This window comes from Gymnoscopelus braueri (assembly GCF_963280865.1).
Source record: "Gymnoscopelus braueri genome assembly, chromosome: 4".
NCBI classification, from domain to species: domain Eukaryota; kingdom Metazoa; phylum Chordata; class Actinopteri; order Myctophiformes; family Myctophidae; genus Gymnoscopelus; species Gymnoscopelus braueri.
The window spans coordinates 33406341-33420859 of NC_137605.1; the positions used below are offsets into that span (position 1 = coordinate 33406341).

General features: G+C 43.3%; 1 protein-coding gene across 3 annotated transcripts; it reads right to left on the minus strand.

The window, feature by feature from the left end:
* Window positions 1–783: 783 nt before the first annotated feature.
* esrp1 (epithelial splicing regulatory protein 1) lies at window positions 784–13214 on the minus strand. 3 transcript variants are annotated; one of them, XM_080426935.1, is made up of 16 exons: window positions 12847–13214; window positions 12242–12388; window positions 11433–11549; window positions 10882–10993; window positions 10011–10136; window positions 9833–9887; window positions 9551–9661; window positions 9227–9359; window positions 8913–8955; window positions 8067–8386; window positions 6777–7001; window positions 5963–6206; window positions 4302–4488; window positions 3633–3771; window positions 2931–3020; window positions 784–2353 (listed from the first exon to the last, which is right to left on the minus strand). In XM_080426935.1, the coding sequence occupies exons 1-16, from the start codon at window positions 12979–12981 to the stop codon at window positions 2219–2221; spliced, it is 2319 nt and encodes a 772-aa protein (XP_080283061.1). In that variant the 5' UTR covers window positions 12982–13214; the 3' UTR covers window positions 784–2218. The 3 variants fall into 3 exon arrangements, with proteins under 3 accessions (XP_080283061.1, XP_080283060.1, XP_080283062.1); XM_080426934.1 differs by having other exon boundaries at window positions 5951–6206; XM_080426936.1 differs by having other exon boundaries at window positions 2215–2353; window positions 2897–3020; window positions 5951–6206.
* Between the last annotated feature and the right edge of the window lie 1305 nt (window positions 13215–14519).

Below are 14519 nucleotides of genomic sequence, written 5' to 3' on the forward strand. Positions count from 1 at the left end.
GTTTAAGGCAAGGTGTTTTTCATGAGTGGGTGAATGAGTGTGTTTAAAAGGGATCAGGTTGGGTGGGGTGCACAGTATTGTGTTACACAATGCCAAATCTGCCCTGAGGGGGTCCGTCATCTTTTTGTCTAGTTTCCCTTCTCTCTTTACCATGCTTGCTCTATCCATTCTTTACCTTCCCACCTAACGAGAAAAAGGCCATCCTGTCATATAATGTCCTGTGTGTCTGAATGACAATAGTGTGTCTTCACAATGGTGTGTATGTGAGAAACGGAGCGAGGTAATCACTATGGACGGTGAGAGGGAGTTCCCAGAGCCTCCCCTGCAGTCACATCCTGTCACCACAACCTCCATCTGTGAGGAACTCACTGTGCACTTCTGTACATCACACACTGTCCCCAGATACAGACAGTGCTCCACCAACACAGGACAGTATGACATGAAAGTTACAAAAATATTGAACCCATTAAGACCTGAGGCCGATTCTATAAATGCCTGTTCTCAAACTTTTTCATAATTCAAAATTATTCGACTTTCAATTTTTATTTTTTATTTTCAAAAATAGCAGATGTACAAGCTCGCAGCGCAGAAAAGTTCTAGCTAATACTGCTTTAGTGTTGTTGCAGATATGTAGTGTATCGTATGTCATGGTGATGAATTCAGTACAATGGACCACAGTGGAAACAAGCCTCCACATGCTTTTTTTGTTATCCTTTTAGCATTGTTTTATTTTTACTGTACAGCCATACTGTTTTCAAACTGCCAATAAAGTATACAAAAACCTTTAACTTCACATGTAATATTTATTATACATTTGCAGTGGGATGCCCTGAGCAGGAGGCCAACTGACAAAATGAAGACACCGAGTGCATGCATAATGCTATGCAGTGATATCATCCCCTGTGGACACGTGCACAGTAACATGGAGTCCATACAGAACACCCCCCCGCCCCGGGAGTGCAAGGGAATCAAATTCACAAGATGAATGTCAATAGTGTCCTTCAGTTGCTTTCCTTTTCACCTTTTCCCTCACCTACAACTGATCAAACAGCTGTAAATGGAAGGAGAGAGGGTTTCTATATGGGGAGACCTGTTTTGTTTCCATGACATTGCCTGACATCAGCGGGGGTGGGGGTGGGTGGCGGCTGCCGGGTGGAGACAGAGGAAAGTGAAAGATCTTCGCTGTCCTCTCCGGGAGTGAAAATGTGTAATAAAATCTGTCAGAAACCACTTGTGGCTGCTGAGCATCATTCAGCCTGTGAAATGAGCTCCTCTTAAAGAACACAGCCCTGTGGTAAGGTTACCGCCAACTGCCGTTGTCTTCGGCTCAGGTTGGTGTCAAAGACAAAAAGAGAACATTGGCATTATACAACATGGAAGTAGCCTCATAGGAGATATATAAATGTATATCTCCCACCTTCAACTTTATTGTCACATCACAGCTTTGCAGGTGTAAAAAAGTGGGTGAAATTCTATATATCCTATATAGATATGGGTGTTGGGAAGGCAAAAAATATGTCACGTTTGTGCCCGTTTGGCCTAATGGCAGTGATGGACCATTTGACAAGCTCAGACAACTTCCTGCAGCGTAACATGTATGGAGAACATACTGCTGTTGTACTCATTAGCAGTGCATTGGTATTTGGCATCATGTAAACATCTCAAAGTGGCACTACCAACTTCTTCATGCACAAAAGCTTCCAATACAATCATTCTATGTTGTGTTGGAAACACAAAATGTATATAAACAAATAAGACGCATTATTAGATAAACATATACAGTATTAAAATGTATCAATACAGCTACAGTATGCATAATACTCATTCTCATCTCTCTCGCACTCATTCATGTATACACTTTCACTCTGCTTTCACTCAGGGGGCACAAGGGAGTGTTTTAGCTCAATTGGTAAGTAAGTCATGTTTCTTTTTTTTCCTTTTCTTTTTTATCACATGACTCATAGTAGTTATAATATCAAAATGTAAAAACATCTCTATAAAGCTTTTTAGAATACACACTGTGCAATATAAGACAAAGCTGCTATCTGGGCTAAGGCCACATTGATTTGATATCAAATACATTAATTTCTGTTCTTAAACATATAAATAACAACTAAAAGACTATTATTTTCAAAACCTAGGAATACGATAGGAGTCTTTTGACTTATGCATATTTGTCAAGGGTCCTTTGTGTGTGTGTGTGTGTGTGTGTGTGTCTCTACAGCAGGGTCAAATCCAGGTACTGTCCTCCATGCTTGGCCAAATGAGGGGGGAAGGGCATCAGAGGAACATCACCTCCACTGGACTGACCAAACAGACTGCTGCTCATGAGAGGCATCGAATCACCAGAACTCTAGAGATTAGACAGATGGAGAGAAAGAGACGAGGGCAGGAGTGTCAGCATTGACTGTACATACATAGAGAGCCATAGTAGTACACACTAAAATCCTCAGTGTTAATTTAACTCTGAGAATGTAAACAAATTGACCTGTAAGTGTTTTACTGTGTACCAGACTACCAGCAGTTACCCATCACCTTCTCCAACCACCTCATTATAACCCACCTCCAACACTACAACACTAGAATCAATGACAGGCTATTATAGTGATTTCCTGCCGAATACAGTCACTATAGCATCAGAGTGATTAGCTACATCAGAGCTCTAGATTCAATGAGGAAATGGTGCACGACACAAGCAAGATCCAAAGAAATGCTTAAACTCCCAAGAGGCTATGGCCTATCATCGATACAAGCATGTTGTGGTTAGTGGAAACTTTGTCTAAACAGAGACATCCCTGTCACACCGAGTTCCTGTGATCCCCCTCCTACAGTCACCACTAGCTCGGACGAAAGCCACGGTCCACATCCCCTCACTGGCTCTTCAGCCAATCCTTACCTTCCACCTGTCTGAGACACCTTTAAATACACACCCATTCTTTGGGCTGCGTAAGCAAAGTCCTGGTCGGGTCGTGAGCGTGCATAGCACCATGGGCGTGCATAAGACCATCTTCAGACGCATACTGGGGAGGGGAGGAGGAGGGACAGAGACACCAGGACTGAGACACAAACAAAAACAAATACGCCGCTCTACAAACCACGTTAGCTGTAACTAGCTACCTGGAAGAGGCAGAGTGGTGCTTGTCCATAAGAGAGTCTATTCATTGTGATTCTTTCTCTAAAAAATACACTTGGCTTGAACTCTGTGTAGATCATGAAGCAAATATCTTGTGCAACTGTACGGTTCTCTTCAGAGTTTAAATAAGACTTCTGGCAATTCAAGTCTATGCAAGCAACAAGTGTGTGTGAGAGAGAAACAGGGAGAGTAGACCAGATAAACTAGTTTGATAGCCTCTGGGCAAACACAGTGGATGCCTGGTGATACACACCCACAATAGAAGATTTGAGCGTATATAGATCCTCCAGGGAGGCATGTGAACAGCAACGTGTACAGGAACTGCAAACACGTTCTTGACATATGCGCGTGTGTGTGTGTGTGTGTGTGTGTGTGTGTGTGTGTGTGTGTGTGTGTGTGTGTGTGTGTGTGTGTGTGTGTGTGTGTGTGTGTGTGTGTGTGTGTGTGTGTGTGTGCGCGCGCGCGCCAACACCCTGCACACAGACAGGTGATTTCATACCTGGTAGCCCTGTACGGCGTTAATGAGTTCTTTGACTCCGTTGCTGTAGGCCAGGCCAGGCATGCGCATCAACCCCCCTGGAGAGGAGAGCGGGGAGGGGGAGGGGAAGAAGCCTACAGTGGTGGGTGAACCAGGTGGACTGGAGAAACAAACACAAGGAAGTGGGTCTCTTAGTAGGAAACTTTGGGAATATTGAAAATACGTCCTTTAAATACACTTTCCAAAAATAAACAGATTTCATGCAATGAAGAATAAATTAGGCTCAAGCGCCCAAAAAATTAATTGCATTGGATACAGTCTGCAAGTGATCTGTGGTCGCAGGGAAAGCTGGCTGACCAGGTAGAAAAAGAGGCCGGTGCTGTTTACCAACTTCTGATACCACACGGTTCAGTTATTAACTACCCTTGTCCCCAAGTCCTTCTCCTTGACAAAACCACACACATCCATCACACCCTAGACCTTCCCTCTTTCTTTCATACTATACCAGTGTGTGGCAGTGATTTTTATCTACTTGGGATCATTAAGAGTCTACCTCTTAATGATCCCAAGTAGATAAAAATCACTGCCACACACTGCCATCACCCCCACCAACGTTGAATCATGAACGCCAGTGGAGCTGCATAATCCCACAATAAAAATGAATAAGTCATATTTGTTATTGGCCATTACCTGGGGTAGTAGGCTGCGTAATTCATGTATAGCTGAGCTGCGGCCGGGTAGTAGGCGTGTCCTGGGGGCAGGTGGCGGGGGGTCAGCAGTACCTGGCCAATATTAGGATAGAGTGCAGCAGCCTCGGCAGGTAGAGGGCTGAGGGCTGAATGCGTAGGTTGGAATGCGTAGGTTGGGGGAGACAGACCTGGAAAGAGGGGAGGTGGGAAGATAGGCTCAAAAAAACTAAGCGAAAGAGATACACGCTTCATATGGAATGAAATAGTCCATTAGAATTCTCATCATTGTTTGTTTTAGAGAGAGTTCATGCAGTTCAGACAAACAATGACCCCTCCACTACTCAACGACTAGAAAATGTGTCTGTGTGTGTATGTGCAATAGACCACTGTCACATGGTGGCCATTTTACCCTTACGTTATACTCATGAGGGAGGGAAACCCAACCTTGAGTATCACATAAGAGCAAATTGACCGTCATGTGAATATGGTCAATTGTCTGCAAGCATCCTAGAAGAGTGTGGTTTTCTGCATGTGCTTGTTGACCAGGAATAGGGATTCCCAATCCAGTCAATATGATATAGGCCTCATTACTACCTACACAGAATTTGCCCTGAATTCAAGCGCTCTCTGCTTTTCACTCAAATGTGAACTCATGTACTCCACCTAAAACCACTCAAAAGCATTTAACAGTTTTATTCATTGTAAAAACAAAAATGTAAACCAGTAGCTTGTCGTTGGCGAGCATAAGTGCACATTGACAGTGAAGTGAGAGAACCAGAACTCAGAACATGTCTCTACACACCAGCGAACAGCTTCCGACACCTCTCCCACAGCCCCACTGATTGGACAAGCACAGGCGGACACACATCTAAGACCGGAGGGACTGATTACGTCCAATCAACATACCAAACCCTTTGTTGTCAATCTGACGAAATGCTGCAATCCTGCTGCTTATATCAATCCAATAACCACTACCGGTCACAGTATGTACTGTATGTACTGTAACGCTAAAGTAGGGGACTAAAGCCTGAGTTATACTTAGTTGCATGCAGTTGTCGTGCATGGAAAATAGTCACGCTGCAACGCATTGAGAGCTTGTAGATCTGCTATTTTCAGTGGGCGACACAGGCGCACAACCAAGTATAAATCAGGCATAATGGTGGGATTAAGAATTGGGTGACACCGTGACACACATGACGTTGCAACAGACCCGACTATTCATTCAGAAATGTGTGAATACCCAACCCAATACCAGAGATGGAAATTGAAATTGTAGAACAGATAATTCTCTACAAGGTTTCTCAGTGCATGCAAACATCACCCCAAACAATAAATCACAGTGAATTACAAAGGGAATAACCAGGAGTACCATACAGTATGTACACGCATATAAACATGCACACACCAGCTCACACATGTACGTACACACACACACACACACACACACACACACTCACTCACACACGTGCACACACTTCCTACCCCTCCTGTTCAGACCATACGTCCCCGTCCTCCCAGTTCTAGATTGGAGAGAACCCAGAGAAGAGAGAGGGGCAGAATTTAACCTCTAACCTCTGCCCTCTGCCCCCCGTGGCAGGAGCCCACCTACCCTGCGATCCCGAAGCACCCCCAGCTCCCAGCGGCACTTACGTCTGGACTTACATGGCGGCGGGCTGAGCCCTGTCCCACTCCGGCTGCTCCGGCTATGTGTGTGTGTGTGTGTATGTGACAGCGAGCCTCCCATCAGCACCAGGCCCATCTCCTCTGCGCTGCAGGGGAACACCTCCACGTAGCGGCTGTTCACCCCTCGCAGACCGCACATCACTTGCTTGTGGAGCCGCTGGGAGGCGCCGAAGGCCCGCTCTGCTGAGGTCATCTGTATGAAACAATCCCCTGATGGACGACCCTAAAGACGGAGAGATGGTGATGCCGAGATTAGTGTAAATGTGTCTGAGAAGCATGCATAAATGTATGGCCTGTAGAGCAGTGGTTCTTCAGTACCCACTTTCCCTGATTTCTGAATCCAAGTACCTCCTTTACCCAACAACATTTTGCTTAGAAAGGTGCAAAAGGAAATCACAGCTAGTGATGCTATGAATGAATATAACCGACCTTTTGAAGAATATAACTTATAACAAATAAGTAATTGAGTGAAAGAGTTACAATTAGTGCCTTCCAAGCAGATTTATTTTAAACTGTGGCCATAACATAGTAAGTCCAGTTTGTATATCAATATGTTCAAATAATGTGCAAACAGATGTTCTAGTCAAGCTTTTCATTTAATTTGGTTGAACACTTTACAGATCAGCAGGTTCAGACAAGGTTTGTCAATGTTTTATCATTAAACACAAAGTAAAATGTATTATTTCATTTTCCACTATCTCTCATGTACCCCCCGTAGTACCTATGTGAATGAATCCCTAGCGGAAAACGTACTAAACATTTGAGAAACATTGCTGTTGGGTGCGAGGGGTACCTGCTGGTTGAGCACCATGTGCACGCCATGCGGTCTGATGTCCTGCGTGAACTCCCCCAGAAAGGTGAGGATGTCCTCTATGGTGGCTGTGTAGGGCAGCCCCCTCAACCGCAGGCAGTCCCTCATGCCACCAGGAGGGGGCAGGAGCGACACCGTGGGTAGCACTGACACCAGAGGGGCGGGAGCCACAGGGATCAGAGGCGCCGACGAGTACCGGTTCAGCACCTAAAACAAACACACACACACACACACACACACACACACACACACACACACACACACACAGTTACAATACATCTCCAGAACCTCAAGCAATATCTCTTCAACAGTGTGACTTACTATGCATTATACTAGGTACTGTTTCGCTGCATTATTGTAGAAGGCATAAAGGTCTCTGTTCAGAAATGTTTTTTCCAACTGAAATATTTTTGCTGACAGAACACTAGCCTATATGGATACTGCATCAATGGTTCAAATTCATAAATAACTGCAAAACACCCTATTCACTTTGTTATATACATCAGTACATTTTTGTGTAATGTTACAGTTACATGCAGGTCAAGTCCTCACTTTTGGGGTGTGTAAATGTAGTATGTGGTGTAATTTTATACAGGAGCTGGCCTGTTGCCAACAGGACACCGACTTGTTTGCAGTGCTAGAGAAGAGCCATAAAACCCTTAGACTCTCACAGTCACATTATTCAACAAGAGACCACTTCCATAGATACTGTACATTCAAATGCATGCTTATCAATTCACTGAGATAAGAACATAATTTGAATGTATTTATCCCATGAGACACAATAGAGAAAGATAATAGTCATCTTTTACACATCAGAGAATTGTGTATTTGTCCAAAAAACTTCCATTAGTAGGAACAGCATGTAGCAAGGCACACACACACACACACACACACACACACACACACACACACACACACACACACACACACACACACACACACACACACACACACACACACACACACACACACACACACACACACACACACACACACACACACATCCTTATCATGCAGTTCCCACCCTTAAACCGTCTTCCAATATTTCCTATAAGTAACCTACACCCACACATTGTCTTGCCCAGCTCTGAAAGCACAAAAACAAGAACCTACCAACAATAACTCTGCATGCTTCTACAAAACAAAAGAAATTTGAGGAGGCAGAACTGCAATCCTCAGGTCAGAAAAACAAAAACAAAAATCCACAAGTCTCACATCAATGCATACGGACACACACACACACACACACACACACAAACACCACCCTACCTGTTGCACCTCTGCAGCTGTGCTCTTGAACAACTCGATGTATCTCTTTCCCAAAATATCCTTGTGTTTCCTTAGGGCAGACTGGGCATGGTCCTCACAGGCAAATAAGACGAAGGCATCGCCAGTGGGACGCCCGTCCGGGTAACGAACGAATAGGATGCCGTCCTTTCCTCCGCTGACCGGACATGCCTCTTTGAGGTCATCCTCCTGGCCAAAGAAGACCAACACCTGCTCATGTGTAGCGGTGAAGGGAAGCCCTCTCATCCTCACTATCACCTGGTCCTCCCGTGACAAGAACACTGCTACCTCATTGGACGTGCCTGACAAACAGAGGCACCTTGTCAAGCCACAAGTAAATACATACCAAGTATACAGTAAATATAGTCATTGGCATTAACATTTCCCGCTCTTATGCCATACTTGGGATGGGGCTGGCATGAGCCTTAAGTCAAAAGTCATGCTATTCAAGCCATTAAGAGGACAACTTGTGCCCTGTCGATAAATGGCATCATGTTTCTAAAAGACATCATGGGATTATGATGAATTGCTTTGATTGCAGTGATTACTTTTTCCTATGCTCCCTTAGGAATGATTGGATTGATTCTTTGCCAAGAAATCCACCCCAAACAGGTTCAGACTAAGCAGAGACTATCATAGTGACAGCACGTTGCATTGGTGTCTTCACACACCATTGACCACATTCACATGGCAGCCATTTTGCTGTTACGTCATACTCGACAGGGTACAGTTTCTAACCAAGGTTTCAATGGTCCACATTGAAACCTTGGATGAATTTAAGTTTCAGTATGTGACTCCAAGTTTCAGCAAGTGGCTCCATTTTCTTACCTCCTGCTATTTTAAGGAAGTCCTCTCCTGTTGCTTTGTAAACCTGACAATAGAAGGAATGAGGCAGTCAATTATCAAGCAATTAATTTAGTCATCAAATCACTACCTATGATGACTTGTGCTTGAAAGAACTGCTGGGTGATCCTTTTATTAGTAAACCACCAAAGCCCTATTTCAGAAACATCTACAAGCTCACAACGCGTCACAACATTGTGAGCTATTAATTCTGCTATTTTTTTAAAGATTTGAAAAGTGTTCCCATATAATGACATTCCCAAAAATAAGGACACCAGGGTTAATGTTGTTAAGCTCACCTCTATGTATCTGTTTCCCATATGGTGTTTGTGCCTCTGTAGAGCCAGGTCTCTGTGCTCCTCACTGACAAAACGAACAAGAGCCTCTCCGTTCCTCCTCCCCTGAGCATTTAGACACAACGCAGCTCCACCTCTGAACAACACAACATTTATATATGAGATTACAGCACTCCAAAATCAATGCCGAAAAGTTCCTCCAACCATTAACCAATGTGAGGTCTCCAAGCCTTCTCAGAGCAATTAAAAGTACATTGATGAGACAAATGTGACAAGTCAACACATCGCTTGCTAAAGAAATTGGCTTGTAAAACACACACAACCTACTTAGCAATGTTGAGTCCTCTGAAGAAGCGAGCTATGTCCTGGTCAGAAGACTGCCATGGTAGACCTCTGGCTCGGATCACTGTGTTGTCACATATTTTCTCCATCTTACTGCTACACAGACACGCACACAGGCATTAGAATAGCAGAAAATTACTTTTACAAGCTCTCAACACATTACAATCGTTGCAAGCTTGTAGAACTACAATTGTTTTGTTGTTGTGGTTTAGTGAATTTTATATTGTCTGCTTGTAAATAATAATAATAATGATAAAGTTTACTTACCAAGTGCCAGTCTCAAACTTTTCACTTACTCTCTCTGGGTAAGAGAACTTGTGACCTGTGATGGAAGAAAAATCAATATATCAGCACTCCTCCTACACAGTTATATGATAAGCCCCTCTCCCGTTATCTGGAAGAAGTATTTGGTTAAATGTAAATAGTGATAGTGTATGGCACTCACATAGGGGCTCAGAGATCAGGGAAAGGACCACGTTGGCCATGGTCTGGACCTGTTGTACTGCTACCTCTGGGGACAATGTGGCAGATGGATCCAAAATGGCAGGTGGATCAACAGTAATGCTCAAAGCTGAGGGAGCAGCAGTCAAGGGGGAAACTACAGAATGTGGTAAAATGTGTCAGAAAAAAAACAAGTTCCCCTTATAGGTGGGCTTGACAGTATGTATGTGTGTAAAAGAATGCATGTAAACATGAAAATAAATGATAGTGAGAAGAAGCAGCCCAAGAACAAATGAGGGGGGGGGGTGTAGAGAGAGGTTGGTTCTCTTGTAATGGGTGTGTGTGGGTTAGCCCTGTTGGCTAAACATGCTGTCTTTCACTATGCACTGAGCAAGGTGCTGCCATTGTTTCTCTATTTGCATTTCAAAACCACTAGTCTTGCAACCAACACCCCATGGCTTGTGAACGTCTGATGTGTGTGTTGCATGTGTGTGTTTTTGAGTATTATGTGCTCACCACACGTCCATCTTGCTCTCTAATGCCTTATTTATACCCTTGTTGCACTATGTCACGTTTTTCGCTTGAATCTGGTCAGCAACGTGGTTGTGCGATGGAGTGTAAATTGACCTGACTGCTGATTATGCCCAACATGATTGAAACATAGTGATTATACACAGAGCACTGACAACACCAGGTAATAACTACCAGCTCTATTTTATACAAAAATAGTAGATATATAATCTCACAGTGCGATGCAACTCATTGTGAGCTTGTAGATCTGCTACTTCAGCTCATTTTGAAATTGTTTGCCTAGATGATGACATGCCCAAAATAGGGACGCCATGTTCAAAGTGGTTAATGTTATGAAAGGATACATTCTGCCATGGCGTGCACATCCAGCACCTTCGGGTCACATGTGGGGAAGTGCTTTCTGAACTCCTTCCGCAGGTCAAAGAAGGAATAAAAACAGTCTGGCACTGGGATGTTCTAGAGAGGAGAGAATGTCAAAGTCAACCAACATGTTGGGGGGAAAAAAACTAAACTGAAATGAAAGCAGGATGTGAATATGTTTCACAGCAACAGCTGGATGATGTGGGTTTACAACGGCTGCTGTATATTTATTGCTGTCATATTCCTATTTACTCAAGAAAAGACAGTAATTCCACTATGTGTACAGCTGTTTAGGTGTGTTATGTTGAGGATGCAGATGGGGTAGTGTCATCCGTGTTCACGTCTGTGTCATCAAGTAGACAACTGAATGACATTCTTGTAATGAGGCTAAATGCTTCACATAATGCAAATTCTCAACCAAGAGCATAGCACTGTCACAATGCATCCCCTCGTGGTTCTGTGTCCACTAAAAGGTTGTAGCAGCAGTGGATGTCCGCCCTGGCGGTGAGGCCCTGTGCCCTCCCATGTTGCTTACCTTGCCTGCAGCCTCAGGGTGGATTACTTGGCGGATGTGGAGCTGCCCGTCCGTACACAAACACACTGAAGTACCTGCGCCCATGCTGTTCACCTCATTGGTCAGTCTAAGATGAAACTGAAAAGATAGGCACATAGCCATAGTGTCTCCTTTTAATACAGTGACTGCTTGCTTGCTTACTTCATAGAAAAACTGAGAGGTCAGGCTCTAATTTGTTGACTTTTCCTCTCTTTATAGTTGGTCTTCTGGCAATCTGGCTTCTGAAAGGCTACAGTGGAGGCCTGGCTACGTTTATTCAACTTCTCTTACACATGATCTAAATGAGTTCATTTACATTTTGGGGAGCTGTAAAGATAGAGGTCCTTATCACTTAACTGACTTATCCATGACAGCTGACACTGTAGTTTACATTTACTGTCCATTATTTGGTTATGAGAGCTCATCAACATCATCATTGAAATGAAGGGTCATACACTGCCGCCATTTTTATTTTTTCTTCTCTGTAAATATAGCTATTGGTATTTATTTGTTGATGACATGTAATCATATTCTATGCTCTGTTGATGAATAGAATGCATAGGACCACAATGGAAACACCTTTTTGTGTTATCCTTTTAGTCTAAATGCTTTACTGTACTTCGTGCTTTTTTGACTAATAAAGTGTTCAATCAATCAACAGTATTTTGGGGTAAGTGAATTTAAGAAGATACAGTATGAGTTGCCAAAAAGTGACAGTTATTATGATGTAATAGACCTATATACATTACACACCAACTTCCGTGGACTATAGGCAACAGAGAGGTAAATACCTGGTTTAAAGCACTCTCAAGGCTTGCGGCTGTGGAGACGAATTCTGCACCAGATCCTTTCTCTCCCCCCACCCCATCCTCCTCTTTTTCTTCTGTCAAGTCTGAGAGCTCGGGCTTAACCAGGAGCTCATTCACCACCCTGCCCAACTGGTTTACAGGAGAAGGAAAAAAACATGTCAGACTTGAAACAGCAGAAACTCCCAGGCTAATTATCTCTCATCAGGCTATACCACTGACTTTACAACAAAGAACATTCACTTTTTAACTCCTTGAACCCAAGCATCCGTATTGTGGGGAAAGCTTTCACTGAAAATAGCAGATCAACAAGCTCACAATGCCACGCGTTGCCTTGCATTGTGAGCTTGTCGATCTGCTATTTTCAGCTATTTTCAGCTAAAGCTTTCCCCACAATAATAGAAAACAGAAAAGACTAGTATTGAGCCCTGAGGGACTCCGGTTACCCATATGGGGTTTAAGTGGTTAAACATCGCATAGCTCTCAGGAGGTTATTTGTAGGCAGTTATTAGGCTGTTTACCCTGGCCATTGTGGCAAACAATCTCAAAAATACTATATATTCTCTTTGGGAATGAAAGTTTTTTTTTACCGTTTTGTTCTTTAAATCCACCAGCTGCCACACCAACTGCACCAGCTCCTTCTCGTCCGAGCCCAGCAGCTCTCCACTGGCGCCAGATGTGGTGGCGAACAACACCGCCAGGTAGTCGACCTGTGCCATCGTCATTTCAGGAACAAAATACAAATAATACAAAACTAATCTAACAACACAAAAAAAGATTAAAACTATTTAAAAAAAAAACTAAACAATGTGTAAAAGTGAAAAAAGAACAAAAGATACAGCTCCCTATCGCTACCTACACCTGACACCTAAACACATAGGTGTGCTCAACAACTCCGGGCAGAAATCTATGCGAACCCAGTCAGCACTACAGTCACCATCGCGGAGTAATGGCTGAAGTACGTTACTTACCTACCCTACCTACCTGCGGGACCACGTGACTCTATGCTACCACCTACCTGTGGGACCACGTGACCCTGTACCTGCCCCTGTGCCCTCCCCCTACTCCAGGTGCAGGGTTGCCATGTCCGCTTATTATCAGTGACTTTTGGGCTTGTTTTTCCTGTAAAGTTGCTTTAGTTGCGTTTTTTGGGGGCTTTGTTGTTAAAGTGTAGTTGCTTATTTGGTCTTGTTTCCCAGTGTTGTTAAACATCAAACATTTTCATGTTGAGGACCCACAAAGAATGCGACGTGTTGTGAGCTTGCAGATCTGCTATTTTCAAATAGCCAATTACTGTATATAGGTTTAAAGTGCTCATGTAGCCAACTCGCTTCTTTTGGGCTTGTTTTCATAGACCTGGCTGCTTATTTCTCTCACAAAATCTGGCAACAGTGTTCAGGTGCCTCGAAAATAGTACGTGGCAAATACTGGCAATCTTTGTCAGTATTTTGCCTGGCTGTACCCTTTCTCCCCTGCAAGATAGATATGGAGATATGGTCAGATATATTCACACACACTAACTGTTATTAGCCAATACAGTTGTTTGAATATATATATTTTTTTCATTTCAAGGACCCCCATAAGCCATAACTCTCAGAGTTACAGACCTTTAAGGGTCCATTTGGAACCCCCTCAAGGAACCCACAGGGTCCCTGGACAGACCCGACGTATTGAGTAAATTTGTCTAGTAAATTAGTCTACTATTTATTACTAAATGTAAAAAAAAAGGAAAAGAAAGAATAAATCAAATGAGTCTTTAAATGCCTCTTGCCCATAATTTGGTGAAGTTAAGAATCACATTAAGAATATGAGTTGATGAATTTAATTAAACATTGATATTGTGTTAGTTTTCTCATTTTTTCTTTGCATAATCGTAGGTCTTTCAGTAGACTAGCCTAATTGGACAGTGAAAAAACAAACAGGCTTTACTTGTTATTTTATTGAGACCAAAAGAACCAGTTAGTTAAGGAGCTTAACTACTAATCAATCAATCTGATCTCAGGTCAGCTTAAAGCTGACCTGAGATCAGATTGATCGATTTGTACTCTCCTACCATACGGCTCCTAATGACACTCTGCAAGCGCCGTGTGTTAGACTGCGATCTATTTGCTTTGAAAGTTGCTGATCCGGTCTAGATCTAGAGTGGATACGGAAACGGTCATTCTGAAAGGACACATGCATGTACATATATGTACATGCATGTGTCCTTTCAGAATTACCGGCTACAGTAGGCGGGCCCTAGGCCGGATCTGAGCACTGGGTG

Excerpts from the sequence above, each read along its gene's own strand:
- esrp1 (XM_080426934.1), bottom strand. The coding sequence starts at position 12,981 with ATGACGATGGCACAGGTCGACTACCTGGCGGTGTTGTTCGCCACCACA. Across the intron at positions 12,389-12,846 it reads TGGATTTAAAGAACAAAACG|TTGGGCAGGGTGGTGAATGA; the intron begins GTAAAAAAAAAC and ends CCTGTAAACCAG. Across the intron at positions 10,137-10,881 it reads TGTGCACGCCATGGCAGAAT|CTTTGAGCATTACTGTTGAT; the intron begins GTATCCTTTCAT and ends CTGCTCCCTCAG.